The following is a 14,414-nucleotide window of genomic DNA, read 5'->3' as shown; positions in this document are numbered from 1 at the left end:
AGTGACTTTTTAAATAGTAAAGCCACGTTTCGCACTAAATTATTCTATCGAAATTTTCCTATTTTCCTGAAAAATTTTGTAATTATCTTATGTTACGAGTCACCCTGTAGACAGACTGTACGTATCGCTCTAACGAAATACAACATCAACGCGTATTGCAAAAGCGCTCACGGACCCTCTCGAGCAAAAAGGGGGCACGCTTCTCTCTCTCTTGAACGCGGAGAGTCGCGGAGAGCATAGCGAACCAACGATCCCAATTACAAACATTTCTCGTGGCTTTTCAAAGTTGCATTTGGCCGAGGAGGGCCGCCGTCGTCGCTCTTTGTTGCGCTCTCGGTGCATTTTATAGCTCCCGCCTCCGCGCGCCCGTCTCTCGCCGAAAGTACTTTTCGTTTTCGAGTGCGTACGAGCACATGCGGGTTGATTTTCTCTTCTTCGTCTCCGTCCCCTGTTCTGCAGCTTTTCGTTCCCTCGTGCGTCACCTTCCGCGTAGCGGTCTGGTGTTCTAACAATAAGTCCACCTACGCTGGACATTAAAATTACTTTGATTTTCCGTCACAGAGATATGTACAAATGAATATAAATAATATTAACGAAATTTGCACGTAAAATTTATTAATTTTTTATATAATTAGATTCTCACAGACTTTATTATAAGAAATAATTTAAAAAAACTTTACAAAAAGTGTTAAAAATTGAAAAACTCAGAGGATCAAATTTACAGTTTACGATTTGCCAATTTTTAAGAATAAAATTTTATATAATAAAATTACAATAATATGCTATACATTTCTCTGTGAAATAATGTATTTTTGAATATGTTTACTACAATTTTTTTATAATTATAGAATATTCAGAGGATTTTTATTTTAAAGTTACACGACTTAAAACTTTACTATTTTCTTACTTTAAACCCCGAAATCTTGCGATTGAGAGTATCGAACGAAAGCGAAAAGAAGGTGGAGAGCGCGAGAAAAACGTGTAAGACGAAAGGCGAGGGTGAGGGACGAGGGGGCGGCGGGAGTGATAATTTGTTAGCGTGCGCGCACCCCCAAATGCGCGAAATCCCGTCGAAGTGCGGCTCGTGCGGCGCATTGTTTCCTTGTTTGCCAGGTGTTTCAAGCACCGCGGCCGAGTGGCGGCCGCGCCATTGTTGCGAGAGAAGTCGTGCAGCCGCGCTCTCTCGACAAAGCCGGCGATCTAATGCTCTTTTATTGTGCATTGTGTGCGGCCGAATCAAGGAACGGGGGAGGCATAGCGCGCGCGAGCCGAGGGATGATGTATCCCGCTCCGATTGTGCCTAAGAACGTTGATGACGATGACGTCTACAAGCGGCGCTTCTATTGTACTTGTCATTTTGATTTTGCTAAACACAGAAAAGAGCCTTGTTGAAGGATCTTGGAAAAAATAGCACGCGTGTATTAAAGAATTGCGAAATAATAACGAACATTCGAAATCTTTGATCTTTCTCTCCTATTTTTCTACTTTTTATTTTTGTAAAGTAAATAAAATATTGTATCGATTTCAATTAATAATCTAGAATTGTATGATTTTATTATTAATAAACAAGCTGACGTGACAAATTAATCACAATGACAATACTTGGTATTCGATAAAAATCTTTAATGTTTTATTTTACTTTTAAAATTTTGTTTTTTTTTTCAATGAAATTAATTTAATTAATTAATTTAATTCTTACAAATTGATTTAATTACTTTTTAATCGTTGTAATCGTAACAAAGCTTTAGCATTAAAGAGAAATACGATTTTAAAGTAAAAGGTAAAAACATAATTATATACTTACGTCATTTTATCTTGTTCATCAGCTTTTAACAAAAGCTAATTATTTAGGAATCCCTACAAACAATTTCGCGTGTAGCAAAGGTATATTGTATTTTTGCTGTATTTAAATAACATTGCCAAAAAAAAGATGTCTACTCATTGCAAAATTAATTGTCATCGATCTTATCCACTTATAAGAAAATAGCTTCTCTTTGAAAATCTTATTATATTTTTCTTTGGGATTAGAGTAATTCAATAAGATTATCAATGTGTTTTATCATTTCAACGTATTTTATAGCATATTATAGCAAAACAAATTGTCGTCTCAGGTTTGTGATTACGCATTTAAGATTATCATTCTTAAATAACGATTCTTGTGAAACCTTTCGAGTATATGCTGAGCATTAAAAGCTGCGAAATCATCAAATCAGTATAATTATTATCGTGAAGAATCTTGAAGTACGTGATTCTCTTCGTGTTGCCAATATTTCTTCTTACCATGGACTTACCGCCGCAGTCTTGCGTAAAAGTATCTACACAATCCTTTAAGAAGTCGTATGTAAAAACAGCGAGGTGGATTTGCATGATTATATATAATTGATCATCAGGCGTATTAACAAATTTTCAGGGGAATTGGGGAGACGGGGAATTGAATTGCCATTAAAGCGGTATTGTCGTTATCATTCTGACGCATACTCGCAATACAGTGTCGAGTAATCAGTAAACGGTGATAAATAATTTACTACTATTATTACATAAATACATACAGTGTAAAATGTGTCGACGTGATCGCTGTAATTCGGACTAGCGTAAAATGCTCAATCAACAAAAATCATGCAAATACATCAGCGGAGATTCGCAATGAATTCTGATTCAAATTGTACTTTGTACATAAGATCGGATTGGATAGAGAAAATGCAGCAGGATTACATTGTTTGACATAAAAAGCTGTTTTAAATTATTTTATTAATGTGTTCGTTAAAACGCAATTTTTGTTTTCGCCCATTTTTGGATTGATGATTTTCAGTGGAGCCTTGATATTGCAATTTTTATTATTGAAAAAATTATAATATAATAAAATGTAATAAATAATATGATAATCTATAATAAGATATAAATTTTAAAAAGCAAAAATATTAACTTTTTTAAAAAAAAGTTTTTCTTTCCAATCCGATCTTGCAAAACAACGCATAAAATAATGCACGATTTTCTTCCTGAGTCAATTCTGCATACTAGATGCTAAAGATACGACGATGGAACCTAAAAGATAATAATTGTCTGTGCAAACATAACTTTCACCACTCTTCGCGTCTCTCACGCACAAGAGCAATTTCTCGATGGCCTAACAACCGAACGGCGAATCGATGTGGGGAGCGCGCGGAAGAATACGCACCGTCGCCGATAATATACGAACGCCTAATGTAAAATAATCGATCCGTGCTAGTTAAAAATGTATAAAAATCATCTTTTGATTTCCCCAAAAACGCGCGCTATTAGTTTTATCCTCTCGTGAAACTGCCAACGCAACGTGGTTACGCGCATACGTGACTAGAATCATTCGTTTAAGACAATTAAAACTAAACGGCACATGTATCTGCAAACTCGCACGACAAAGCCGCCGCGTTTGTGTTTTGCAGTAAATATATTAACACAATATATAAATAAATGCATGAAACGATATTAACAATTACGCGATACACAGTTTTATTAAATTATGCTGATCTTTTTCTCTGTCTCTCTCACTCTCAACAAATTGATTCTAATACATCGATAGTATTATATACAGATTCACTGGAATAGTGACTAGTTTCTTTGCGGAATGGCTGTTTCAAAACTTTTGTCAGAGCTTTTAAAACACAAAAAAATTGAGACGATTATCAATTTCCAGACAAATGCGATGTACCTTTTTTTTCAAGATCAAATAAATCTATTTCTGCCAGTGTGGACATAAGAATTCTAAATGAATTCAGAATAAAATACAACGAAGCGTTGTAGTTACAAATTAATTGCTTAATGTTAAAAGGACATATTTCCAACTTAAAAAAAAAAAAAAACTTTTTAAATTAAATTTATATCAATTTTTTTTTTTTTATAAAACATTCAAAGCTTCAAAATCAAGTCATCACATTATTAAATAGAATACATGAAATATCCATTTAATAACTAAATAATGTAGCTATTTATATTTCTACATACTGTATATTGGAGAAATGCATTTCGTAAAATTGAATATAGATTTATACAAATTGTTAATATAAATGATATTACGTCCTTTTAGCATTGAGCAATTCAAGTAAAGTTGTGACAAATACTGCGAGGCGATAACGAAAGATATGCAGCCGAATCGCTCTAATAATTAATTACGCGTGTCACAGCGTTTATCACAACTCCGGTCATAAATCTGTGACTTATAGCGCAAGAACAACTAATGTTACTTTTTGATCAAAACAACAAATGTTACATAATGAGCAATAACAACTGCGCCAGAAATTATTCGAGGAAAATCAAGTCTGAATAGCAATCGCTTTATTTTCAGTCACGTGCTCTCTCGTGACGAATCGCGTTTAAAGCTTTCTATGCAACAGCTTGCCCTTCTAACGGTAGAATGACATTAATTATTCTTGCATTCAGCCTCAAAGACAATGAGAATTCCGGAGAGTCTTGGTCTCCCTCAATCGATGGACGAAAATGGATTTTGAAAAGAATTTCACGACGCGAGACGAGCGCAGCAAAAAAAAAAAATCACTGTGGATAATAATACTTCCGCCGTGTTCGAAGCTCTTCCCTCAATTTTGCTACTATTAAAATTGCTATAGCTGAGTTCCGAAAAAAATTAAGTATTGCTGTAGCGAGAAGATTCCACCGTTCTTTTCCACGATCCGCCGACGTTCTCCGAGTGCGCAACAAAAATTGTCCTCTCTCTCTCTTTCTCTTTCTCTCTCTCTCTCTCTCTCTCTCTCTCTCTCTGACCGTTCCTCTTTCATTCGAGTCCCAATTATCTAGTCCACATTGGTGTCACTGTATTCGACGCGGGGGGTTTCTGGCGACTCCCACCGTTCGTCGCTGCGCGGCGAATCAGTTGAAGAAATCGTCACCGTCGAACGGGTCGCTTTCGCGCGCGAAGATGTTCACCGACTCCGACTTCCGGATGTACTGATCGCCTCTAGCCTTGTTGTTGTTATTGTTATTCCCGGGCCCGTACTTGCCCTGCCGCGAATTCTTCAGCGGCAACGTGGTGGCACGGTGATCCGGCACGTTATCGTCCAGCTCGGACTTGAAGACGAACGCGTCGTCGTCGAACCTGAGGTCGCCGTTGAAGAAGGAGTCGCGGCCGCTGTCCTCGGAGACGAAGCCGTCGATGGGCTGCTGCGAGTCCTTCACGTCGCACGGCAGCTCCTCCGGCGTGGCCTTCAGATCGGACGACAGCCGCGGCCGGTCGGACGCGTCGCTGGACGCGCTCGCCGTCGGCGTGAGATCGTCCTCGAAGTAGCTCGACCGTTTGCCGTATTCTCTCACCGGAATGCCCCTGGGATGATCCTTGGAGCCACGGATGCCCGGCGAAGGACTCGCGGGAGGCAGCTCTCGCTTCTGATCGGCCGCTTCTGGTCGCACACGCGCGTCCACCGGCGCCAGCGACTCCACGCCCGAGCCGGACAGCGACGGGTCCGCGTGCTCCACGCTCTGCGCGAAATCGTCCTCGAACGGGCTCTGCGTCTTCTGCGCCACCACCTGTCGCGTCTTGTGTCTGGCGATCCGCTTGCGGTGCATCGTCTCGCTCTTCGCGTCGGGGCCTTCGGACCAATACGGCCGCTCCGCCCAACTGTCGTACTCCTGATCGCTGCTGCCCCAGTAGCTCTCGCGGCTCCTGGAGCGCTGGGACGGTCGGAGATACGGATCGGAATCGTTGTCGCTGCACTCGGATCTCGATGTGCCGCCGCCGCCGCCGCCGAACTTGCGCGGATCCGCGTACACCATGTCGCTGTTGCGACCGTCGTTCGCGCTGTTCGGCCGCTTCGGCCAGTGCCGCTTCCGGCCGGCCGGATTGTACCGCGGCGAGTCGTCGCCCGGGCGCTCCGGCCCGTACTCCTCGTCCCAGGACGGGTAGTCGTGCGACCTCTCGCGACTGTCGCGGTAATAGTAATACGGCTCCCGCATCGGGTAGTCGGCGTCCGGCGGACCGCGCCTGCCCCAGAATCTGCCGTCCTCCTCCCATCGCCGTCTCTCGTACCGTCTCCTGCTCCAGCGGTCCTCCTCGTCGTAACCCATGCTCTCCTGACTGCTGAAGCGGTCCTCCTCGTTCCAGAGCATCAGCTTTCGCTTGCGCTCGTCGTCGTAGTACGAGCCGTGCGGCACGTCGTGACTCCAGTTGCACCGCTGCGGCGGCGGCGGCTTCGGCCGGCACTTCCAGTGCGCCTCGTACTGATCGTCGTCGTCCTTGTACGGCGGCTGCACCTTCCGGTGCGACGGATATCTCCTCGGGCCCTCGTCCTCCCACTGGCCCTCCTCGTGCCACGGCGACGGATCGCGCGGTCGGTGACCGCCGCCGCCGCCGCCGCCGCCGCCGCCGCTGCCGCCGCCGCCGCCGCTTCCACCGGCGGTTTTCGCCCAAGGCACGCCGCGCGACGATGATTTCCTGCCCATCCTCTCGCGGAAGCTGCGGTCGCGCTTCTCGCCCTCCTCGTAGAACGACCGATCCTCGAAGCCGGGCGCGTCGAACCTCGCGTGCCGCCCGCCCGACCAGAATCTGCCGTCCCCGCGCACACCCCCCCGACCGTTGCTCTCCTCGCTCTCCTCCTCGTCCTTCCATTCGTTATCGCTGTCGGCTGAGTGCCGGTACCCGCCGCCACCTTTGAACGGCACCTCCCGGTGAAAGTCCTTGCCGTCGGGCGACCACGGCGACGTGCCGCCTATCGACGGCTGGCCCTCGCAAGACGAGCGATCGGACGAGGCGAAGATGCTGGTGTCGAACTTGGCCCAATTGCCGTCCTCTTTGGCGTCGTCCTTGTCCGATCGCGTCGTCGTTTCCACGAACGGGCAGAACATGTCCTCGAAACCCGTGGACGGCGGCGGCTTCGTCTCCTTCGCGCGATGCGTGCCGGTGTTGAGCATCTTGATCTCCTCGAAGATGTCCATCGCCACGGCTTTCAAATCGGTGCTCGGCTCCTTCTTCGCTGCGATATTCGGGCTCGACGACGCCGGCAGATTGTCGGCGAACAGATTCAGCAGCTCCACCTCGGCCAGACTCCTCGACTGCTGCTGCTGCTGCTGCTGCTGCGAAGGCTGAATGACCGGCGACGCGCGAGTCGCGGGACTGGTCGTCTCCTCGTCGTCCCGTCTCGGGATCGGCGTTGGCTCCGGCTCGCCGATGATCTCGCGCAGAGCGGCGTATCGGTCGCTCGACGTCGACGTGGAGGATTTCACCTCCGCGGAGGACCTCTCCGCCACGGACGAGCCGTTCGTCTCGTCGTTGAGAATGTCCGAGCCGACTCTGTCGGACAGCGTGCCGTTGACGTCGCTGCCCCTCTCGGAATTCTCCGCCCTCTCCTCCGTTTCCATGATGGTCTGCGTTCTCTCCGTGTCGTCCTCGGCGTCGATCTCTGTCTGTTGCACGGTGGACGAGTCGGACGTGATGTCCGCGTCCGCTATCGTCTCGCTCTCCTTCTCAGCGTCCCTCTCTTCGATATCCAGCGACCTCTCCCTCTCCGTCAAACTCGCGAGGGAGTTATTCAGCGTTTCGTCAAATTTCGCGTCTTCCTTTAACAGGTCCTCGCTCCTGGACGGCAGTTTGACGGTGAGATTCACGAGCGAGGCGAGAGAGTCCGAAGCGCTCTCGCTGGCTCGCAGTTCCGATTGAATCTCCGCCGCGTCGCGATCCGGCGCGCCTTCGTCGTGCGCCTCCTCCCCCTCGTCCGTTTCCTCCGCCTTCGTCTCGTCCTTCCGCTCCATCTGCTCCATCTCCAACAGCTCGCGGAAAACGGCATACTTGTCGTACGCGGGATCCTGCTGCGATTCCGGTGCTTCATAATTGTTCGCTTTGAAAGAATCCGAGCGTACGAAAGAAGAAGTCGAGCTCGAGCCGATCGCCGTCTCGAGCGGCTTCGACGCCAGCGACGACAGCGACGAGATCGCGGACTTGGACGCTGTCGCCGCTTGCTCCTTCGTCGTCGTCGGATCGGCGCTCTCCTGCGCGTCGCCGACCGCGGCTTCCTTCGCCGACAGAGTCGCCAGGCATTGCGTGAGCTGCGTCAGCGTCAAACTCGCCAGCTGCTGAACGGTTATGCCGAGGCTGGACGCCAACTCGTCCAGATTCGTCCAGGACGACGTCAGCTGGCTGAGCGTGATGTCGAGCGACGGCTTCGTCCGCTTGGAATCGGCCGCCGGGACGGCGGCGCCGCTTGTGAACGTCATCGACGACAACGTGGTCGCGGGCGGCATCATCGCGCTGAAGGAATCCTCAAACGCGGCGGTGGTCGTCGCGGCCGCGAAGTCGGATCTGGCGGGCATCTGCGGCGGTGGACTGAAATTGTCGTCGAACTGATGGCCCTTCGCGTCTCTCGGCGGGCTCTTGTTTCTGTCTCTGGCCACCCTGGTGGGCGACGGCGAGGTCTCGCGCTGCGGAAAATCGTACTGAAAGTGGCTCTCCGTGTGCGGTGGCCTCGGCGGCGGTCTCGCGCCTCCCCGCACGCTCTGTTTCTTCGGTGGCAACGGCGGCGGATTGATGAGGACGCTGCCGGCGCCGCGCGGAGGCGGCTCCGGCACCAGATCGAGCTCCGCGCTCGAGCTGGACAGGCGTGAGTTCGCGTCCGACGAGCAGGAGCGCAGCGGCGACGCCGGCGACTCGTTCGCCGCTGTGAAATCCACCGGAAACGGCTTGCCGGACTCGGTGGACTGCGCGGCCGCCTTGCCGGCCGGCAGGTCGATGTCGAAATCCCGCTTGCGCACGGACTGCAGGTACTTCTTCGGGCTCGGCAGTTTCACCATCGCTTGCGCGGATTCCGTGGAATCGCGCTCCATGCTGCGAAGCGTCGCGCTTCCGCTCGAGGCGGAAGTGGTTGGCGTCACCTGTCCTTTGATCGTCGTCTCTTCCGGCGGCAACGATACCGAGAGCGGCTGATGATGGATCGCTCGCGCGGTCTCCTTCTTCGGCGGCGAATCGATCCGCTGTACGGGCGCCTGGCTCGCCTCGTTCTCATCGAATCGATCAAAGTTGGCGAAGTTGCTGTCCTCGCTGTCCCTCGACGACATTTCGTTCTGCTTGGTCGACTCCCCGCCTTCCGTGCTGGTCGTGACGTTGAAGTTTGTCGGAAAGCTGTCACTCGAACTCGTGGACACGAGATCTTTGAGGACCTTCTTCGGCGGGTTCTTCAGATGCTGGAAGAAGTCCTTCTTGTCCACGTAAGGCTTGATCAGACCGGTGCCGAGGGGATCTAGTTCCGTGAACACGTCGATCTGCGGACTCTTCGTTTGAGTATTGCGTGGTGTAGTTTCCACCGAGCTCTGTAATACGAACAATCGCGTAAAATCTCGAAAACGTGAAGTGGTGAACAAATTGATCTCAGCAGAGGAAGTTTTCGTACGAACAAAATGTGAAAATGTTTTGTTTCGAAAATGATCAACAAGTTTACAATTTTTAACTGTCGAGAAAACTATCGATAAAGGTGATCTGTGCTCGTTTTATAATTTTATATAAAATATAACATTATCTTAACACTAGATATATGTTTCTGAAAGATAAATGCAACTGATTAAAGATCAATTTACACATTTATATACATATTTGAATACACTTTCAAATTTTATTAACACAAAAATTCTCTCTGCTCAGTTTGATTCATTCACTATTGTATTCGACGAAAAAGCGGAGCAAAGACCTTTTTTAAATAGACACTTACGTCCTCCTGCTCTTTCTTCGTAGAATTCGTATTCAGATTCGCCAATTCGTTGTCGGTGAAGAGATTTTCGGTTTCCTTGTCGAACCAATGCATCGTGCTCTGCGGAGGCGGTGTTTTACTGACTATCGTCGCCGGGCTGGAAGAGCTCGATGCAGGTGGTGCCGGCACAGTGTGCTGTCGCTCCAAGTGTCCTCGCTTCGTCGAGGAGGGCGGTGGTGGCAAAATCGGACGAACTGTGTCCTGAAGCTGCAGCAGGCAAAGAGAAATAAAGCAACAAGTAATTTAATTGGAAAAAATTTTTTATATCAACATATTTGTTTACCTAAATTTATTAGAGAAATAGTTTGGTTTTAATATTCTTATTATTGAGAGTAATTTTATTTTAGTAATTTTAAAAATTTTAATCTTAATTTTTTTAAATTTTAACAATGTAGTTGCGAATTGTTGTTTGCAAATACTAGCCGTACCTTCATATTAGCGAAAGAATCACCAAACGGATCGGTCTCGAACATATCTTCTGTAGACGGCACGGGATTTTCCGGAGTGATCTTGTCCATCTGATGAATTCCCTGCTGCAGCGAGTTCAGTTCGAACTGCAGATCCAGCAAATCTGCGATCACGCCGCTTTGCGACTCGTTCTTGCGATCGGCGGACTTGTCAACCTCGCAGTTAGTCGTGCGAATTCGATGAAACGAGGACTCGGTGCCCGCTGCGCCCTGTGAAAAATCGCAATGCGTCTAACTTTTGATAATTATGATTATTTTTATTAGAATTTATTTTAACAATATTGTGAATAATCATATTTTAATCAATTCTCCATTGCTTTCTAGATTTACGCTAGAAATAACGTTGGAAATAAAAATAGAGAGTTATATTAACTGTGATTGATTAATGCAGTTGTTTGTAACCAACATTTGTATTTATTTTTATATAAATACCAGTTAAAATTAACCTTCAACTAATCTGATTTCTCTAATTTTGTCTCCAGGAAGATGTGAAGGATCAGTTTAATAGACTTAATAGTATTTAATATACTTAAAAGCTAATAGACTTAAAAGTATTTAAAGAACCGTGAGTATATAATGGTATCACGGGCAAGAGAAACATGAAGAAATGATTAGAAGTATAAGTAAGATGACTTGTCTAAAAGAGAATAATTCAGCCATCATACAGCTATCGTTTTTTGAGACTGAATTTACCTTGGTGTCGGGTGCTGGCTCAACGAAAATACCGCCAGTGTGGAATTTAATCGCGTTAATGGCATTCTGCTCTATGTGCTGCTTCGCCAGCTCGATCTCTTTTTTCTTCAGCTCAAACACTACTTGGAACAGGTCTCGCATCGCTATCACCACCTGTTAAGCAAATTTATCTTAATTCTGCGATATGTTTAAGCGGATATTGCGATATGTTTATCTATGCCGTACACTTGAAATATGACAATTCTTTCGACAATTCTTGCTCACGCATATTTTTTGTAAAAAAAATTCAGATTTAAACGTTCAGTTTTTCAAAAAATACTTGCTTCACGCTTGCGATAATTTTATCTGATGAGAGACAGAAAGGATATTTTTTCTTACATTTTTATTGGAAACTAATTTAGAGTCTCGAAAATTGCCGATAGTTAATTTTCCGAATCAATTTCCTTCTCTTCGGGAACGAAAAATATCGAGGAATCAGGAATCCTCGTCCGGAGCTACCCACGTCCGATGACCGTAATTTCCGAAAGCTCGCTCCAATCGTTCATTCTCACCCTCGCCCTCCCCTGTCATCAGTAGTAGCGTGTCACCCCTTTGTTTGCCACGATTCTCCACGTCGGTTAAAACCTTCCAGCAACGCGTCAAACACGTCGTCGCTGTATATTCCGCGGCGAGGATTAACCGGAGCCGTTTACGGGAGGCGAGCGCAGAAATTAAACTTGGAAATTGAATGAAGGCGTAAGGTTGTTGAATTAATTTGCCACCTGTCGCGCGAGCTTCCCCCCCCGCAACTGATTACATTTTCGCGGCGATAATCGTCGCTATTGAATTGCGCGAGTTGAGGGGCCTGGCAATTGTGCTTCGCGATTGATAGCGAAAGTCTACGCAGCTCCGCGTAACAGAGTTAAATATATTCCTCGATTTAGCACGGTCAATTAGCCATCGTGAACTTCTATGCGTCGTGCTGCATCTAATGTTCATGTCTTGCGAAAAGTTACGCGATAATACGCTACGCGAATAAAACCGTCGCGCTAAAAACAGAATTATTTTGTTCAAGACAAATGGGAATACATACAAGCAAATATCTTTGTTAGAAAAATATCCCTGCATTCCCTCAATAAATCACACAGATATTAATTGTCCAATACGATGAAATAGTATCGAAATATTATAAACATTATATTTATAAACTTGTTTTTTGCCTAACAAACTCATTGTCAAACAAAGTACATTCCTAAATAAATATCGACAATTTTCGATAAAAGAATTATACATGATTTTATGTAAAAATTATAGGACGCAAACTTTTGATTGTGTTTCTATGAGACAACGATATCGATTGTGGTCGATCGCATAAGGATATTATACATACTAATTGTGCGCGATTTACGCTCCTCTTCGGCGCGGAAAGGAAACGTTCAAAGAGACACGTCTACTCGACGGTTAAATCGCGCGGTGCTCGAGCGCAAAAGTGGAATATATGCCACGGTGGATTTGAATATCAAGAAGTTGCGCGCCACGATCCCTTTGAACGTGTGTGAAGCGAGCCGTAGATAATCTGGCAACAATCTCCCGCGGCGAGGACGGCATCGAGAGAGCGGACTCGGGGTTTAATCGGCCGGCCGGCCGAGCCCGAACGCCGCGTAATGCAATTATTTACATACGCGTTCGGGATTATGGTCGCCCGGGGGTCGATATTGCTTCTCGGATTGGGCAAATATCATTCTAGGACTCCCATCCTCCCCGCCGCCCCTTCAGCCGCCTGTGTCGTGACTACTCGTTTCCCCGATAATTGTGACACACTTTAACTGCGTACGGCGACGTAGGAACGCGCGCGCACGGCCCGCGGAACTGTAATCGCTCGTGCGTGTCCTCGATAACCCTCGAGCTGCGAAATCAAATCGCTGCCATCCCTCTTATGTCCCGTGTCTTGCACCCTGATTAGATTTTCGCGGATCTGCTGGGATACGGTTCTTCAAAATTCAATTCGAGTGCGAATTATTCGTGGAGACGCGAGGACAGTATACTGATTTTTTTTAGTTGAGTTCAATCATTTTGCATTTTTTTCTAATACGTGTTTTTTTCCTTTGCAGTCTTCAAAAAGGCTGTTCGAAGCAGCGCAAGAGATGGGACTTACTTGACTCGCCGCCTTATCAGTCTTAATGCCGAAGAACCGGTGTCCGGTATCCGGTGATCCGAAAATATATCCGAAAGCTCTCGAATCGCTCATGTCTTGAGCAATAAATGATATCTTATGCACCGGATGGTGGTACAGGCAGTCCTGGGAAGGAGAAAGGAGCATCAATAAGAGTACAATCGTAAGGTACCGTAAGTCGATATCCGGTTATTTAATCGCATAAATAATTTTGCAACTCACCCCCGTCTTTTCGTCCCGCAAACGAAGCCCGTCTATGCTGACCTGAACGGCGATTCGTTGCTTGTGCTCACCGGCGGCGCGAATCGCCATCTTCAGGTCAGCCAAGGCCGCTTGGCACATCCGATCGCCGCGTGCTTCCGATACCTCCAAAATGCCGATCAGTTTTGCCTTGAACGACACGCCCTCCCCAAGAAAGCGGGTTGGGTCGTTCTTGACTGAAAGCAAAACGTGCGAATCATTCGATCATCCTGTGAATCAGAATCTTTAAGGAGTGAATTAAAATAATTAATGATAATAATAATAAATTAAATAAGTGAATAAAAATATATTTAAAAAAATTAAATTAATATAAAATAATGATAATGGCAACAATAATTAAAAAATAATACTGTTTTGATTTCAACAAATTTATTCTACTTTTTCTTATGATGGAGATGAATATTACTTCTCGGATGAAAACTAAAATTATACAGTAGGTTCAAACAAATCTGATAGATTTTTTCTTCGCGCTAACTATGAATGGCACTCTTCGGTTCAGTCAGCTAACGAGCATGAGTGTATTTTTTATATAGAAAACATACTTCCAAGATTTCTCCACTTCGTTAGAAAGTAGCCTGCGTGCCAGATTGAAACAAAATCGAAGTATACTTATTTTAAAGAAATCAGAAGATTTCAAAAATCCACGATCTGGTCAAAAAGACGTCGTGGAGTTTTTTTTTCTTTTTTTTTTTTTTTTTTTTGAAGAATTCCAATGAGTTTAAAGTCGTTTTCTCTACGAAATCATTCTCATTTGGCAGAGAAAGAGTGAATCGTTGCGGAAGTGATGCGAAAAAAGCCTACCAGCATGAAGGAGAGGCGATCATTGTAACATCGCGACGTGTGGGCCCCGTTTTATTCTCGCGTGAGGGGGCGAGATCGAATTATCGTATTTAAAACCACGAGGGGGATCCGAGAAGCGATCCGACAGCGATAGGTCCGCGTGCATTAAACCGATATCGATCGGTCGTACAACCAATTTGACCGGCGGGACCGTAAAATGAAAGAACCCCCGCTCAAGTGACCCCCGCTCGAGTGACCCGCGAGAACGATCTCTCCCAGTGAGTACCGGCGTTAAAATTAATGGCTCGGAACGGAAGCCGATAATTGGCTTGATATCTATTTACAGCT

At 46.2% G+C, this 14,414-nt stretch overlaps 2 protein-coding genes across 3 annotated transcripts in view; one reads left to right on the top strand and one right to left on the bottom strand.

Annotated features, from left to right (window-relative positions):
• Positions 1–2,356: 2,356 nt before the first annotated feature.
• Dab (DAB adaptor protein) overlaps positions 2,357–14,414 on the bottom strand; it is a 15,565-nt gene continuing 3,507 nt past the window's right edge. Inside the window, exons 2-8 of one of the 2 annotated variants that reach the window (XM_067350371.1) lie at positions 13,829–13,861; positions 13,248–13,462; positions 13,008–13,151; positions 10,874–11,026; positions 10,142–10,390; positions 9,675–9,920; positions 2,357–9,279 (exon numbers count right to left, since the gene is read on the bottom strand). In XM_067350371.1, the coding sequence (XP_067206472.1) occupies positions 4,858–9,279; positions 9,675–9,920; positions 10,142–10,390; positions 10,874–11,026; positions 13,008–13,151; positions 13,248–13,462; positions 13,829–13,861 (5,462 nt within the window). In that variant the 3' untranslated portion in view covers positions 2,357–4,857. The remainder of the gene's footprint in view (positions 9,280–9,674; positions 9,921–10,141; positions 10,391–10,873; positions 11,027–13,007; positions 13,152–13,247; positions 13,463–13,828; positions 13,862–14,414) is intronic. The other variant, XM_012376142.2, reaches the window with a different exon arrangement.
• The window catches only part of cue (Protein cueball), a 23,350-nt gene continuing 21,992 nt past the window's right edge, over positions 13,057–14,414 (top strand). Inside the window, exon 1 of the mRNA XM_012376131.2 lies at positions 13,057–13,193. The gene's annotated coding sequence lies outside the window, so the exon portion shown is untranslated. The remainder of the gene's footprint in view (positions 13,194–14,414) is intronic.

This window comes from Linepithema humile, chromosome 2, assembly GCF_040581485.1.
Source record: "Linepithema humile isolate Giens D197 chromosome 2, Lhum_UNIL_v1.0, whole genome shotgun sequence".
NCBI lineage: Eukaryota > Metazoa > Arthropoda > Insecta > Hymenoptera > Formicidae > Linepithema > Linepithema humile.
This window is presented reverse-complemented; position numbering and strand designations above follow the sequence as displayed.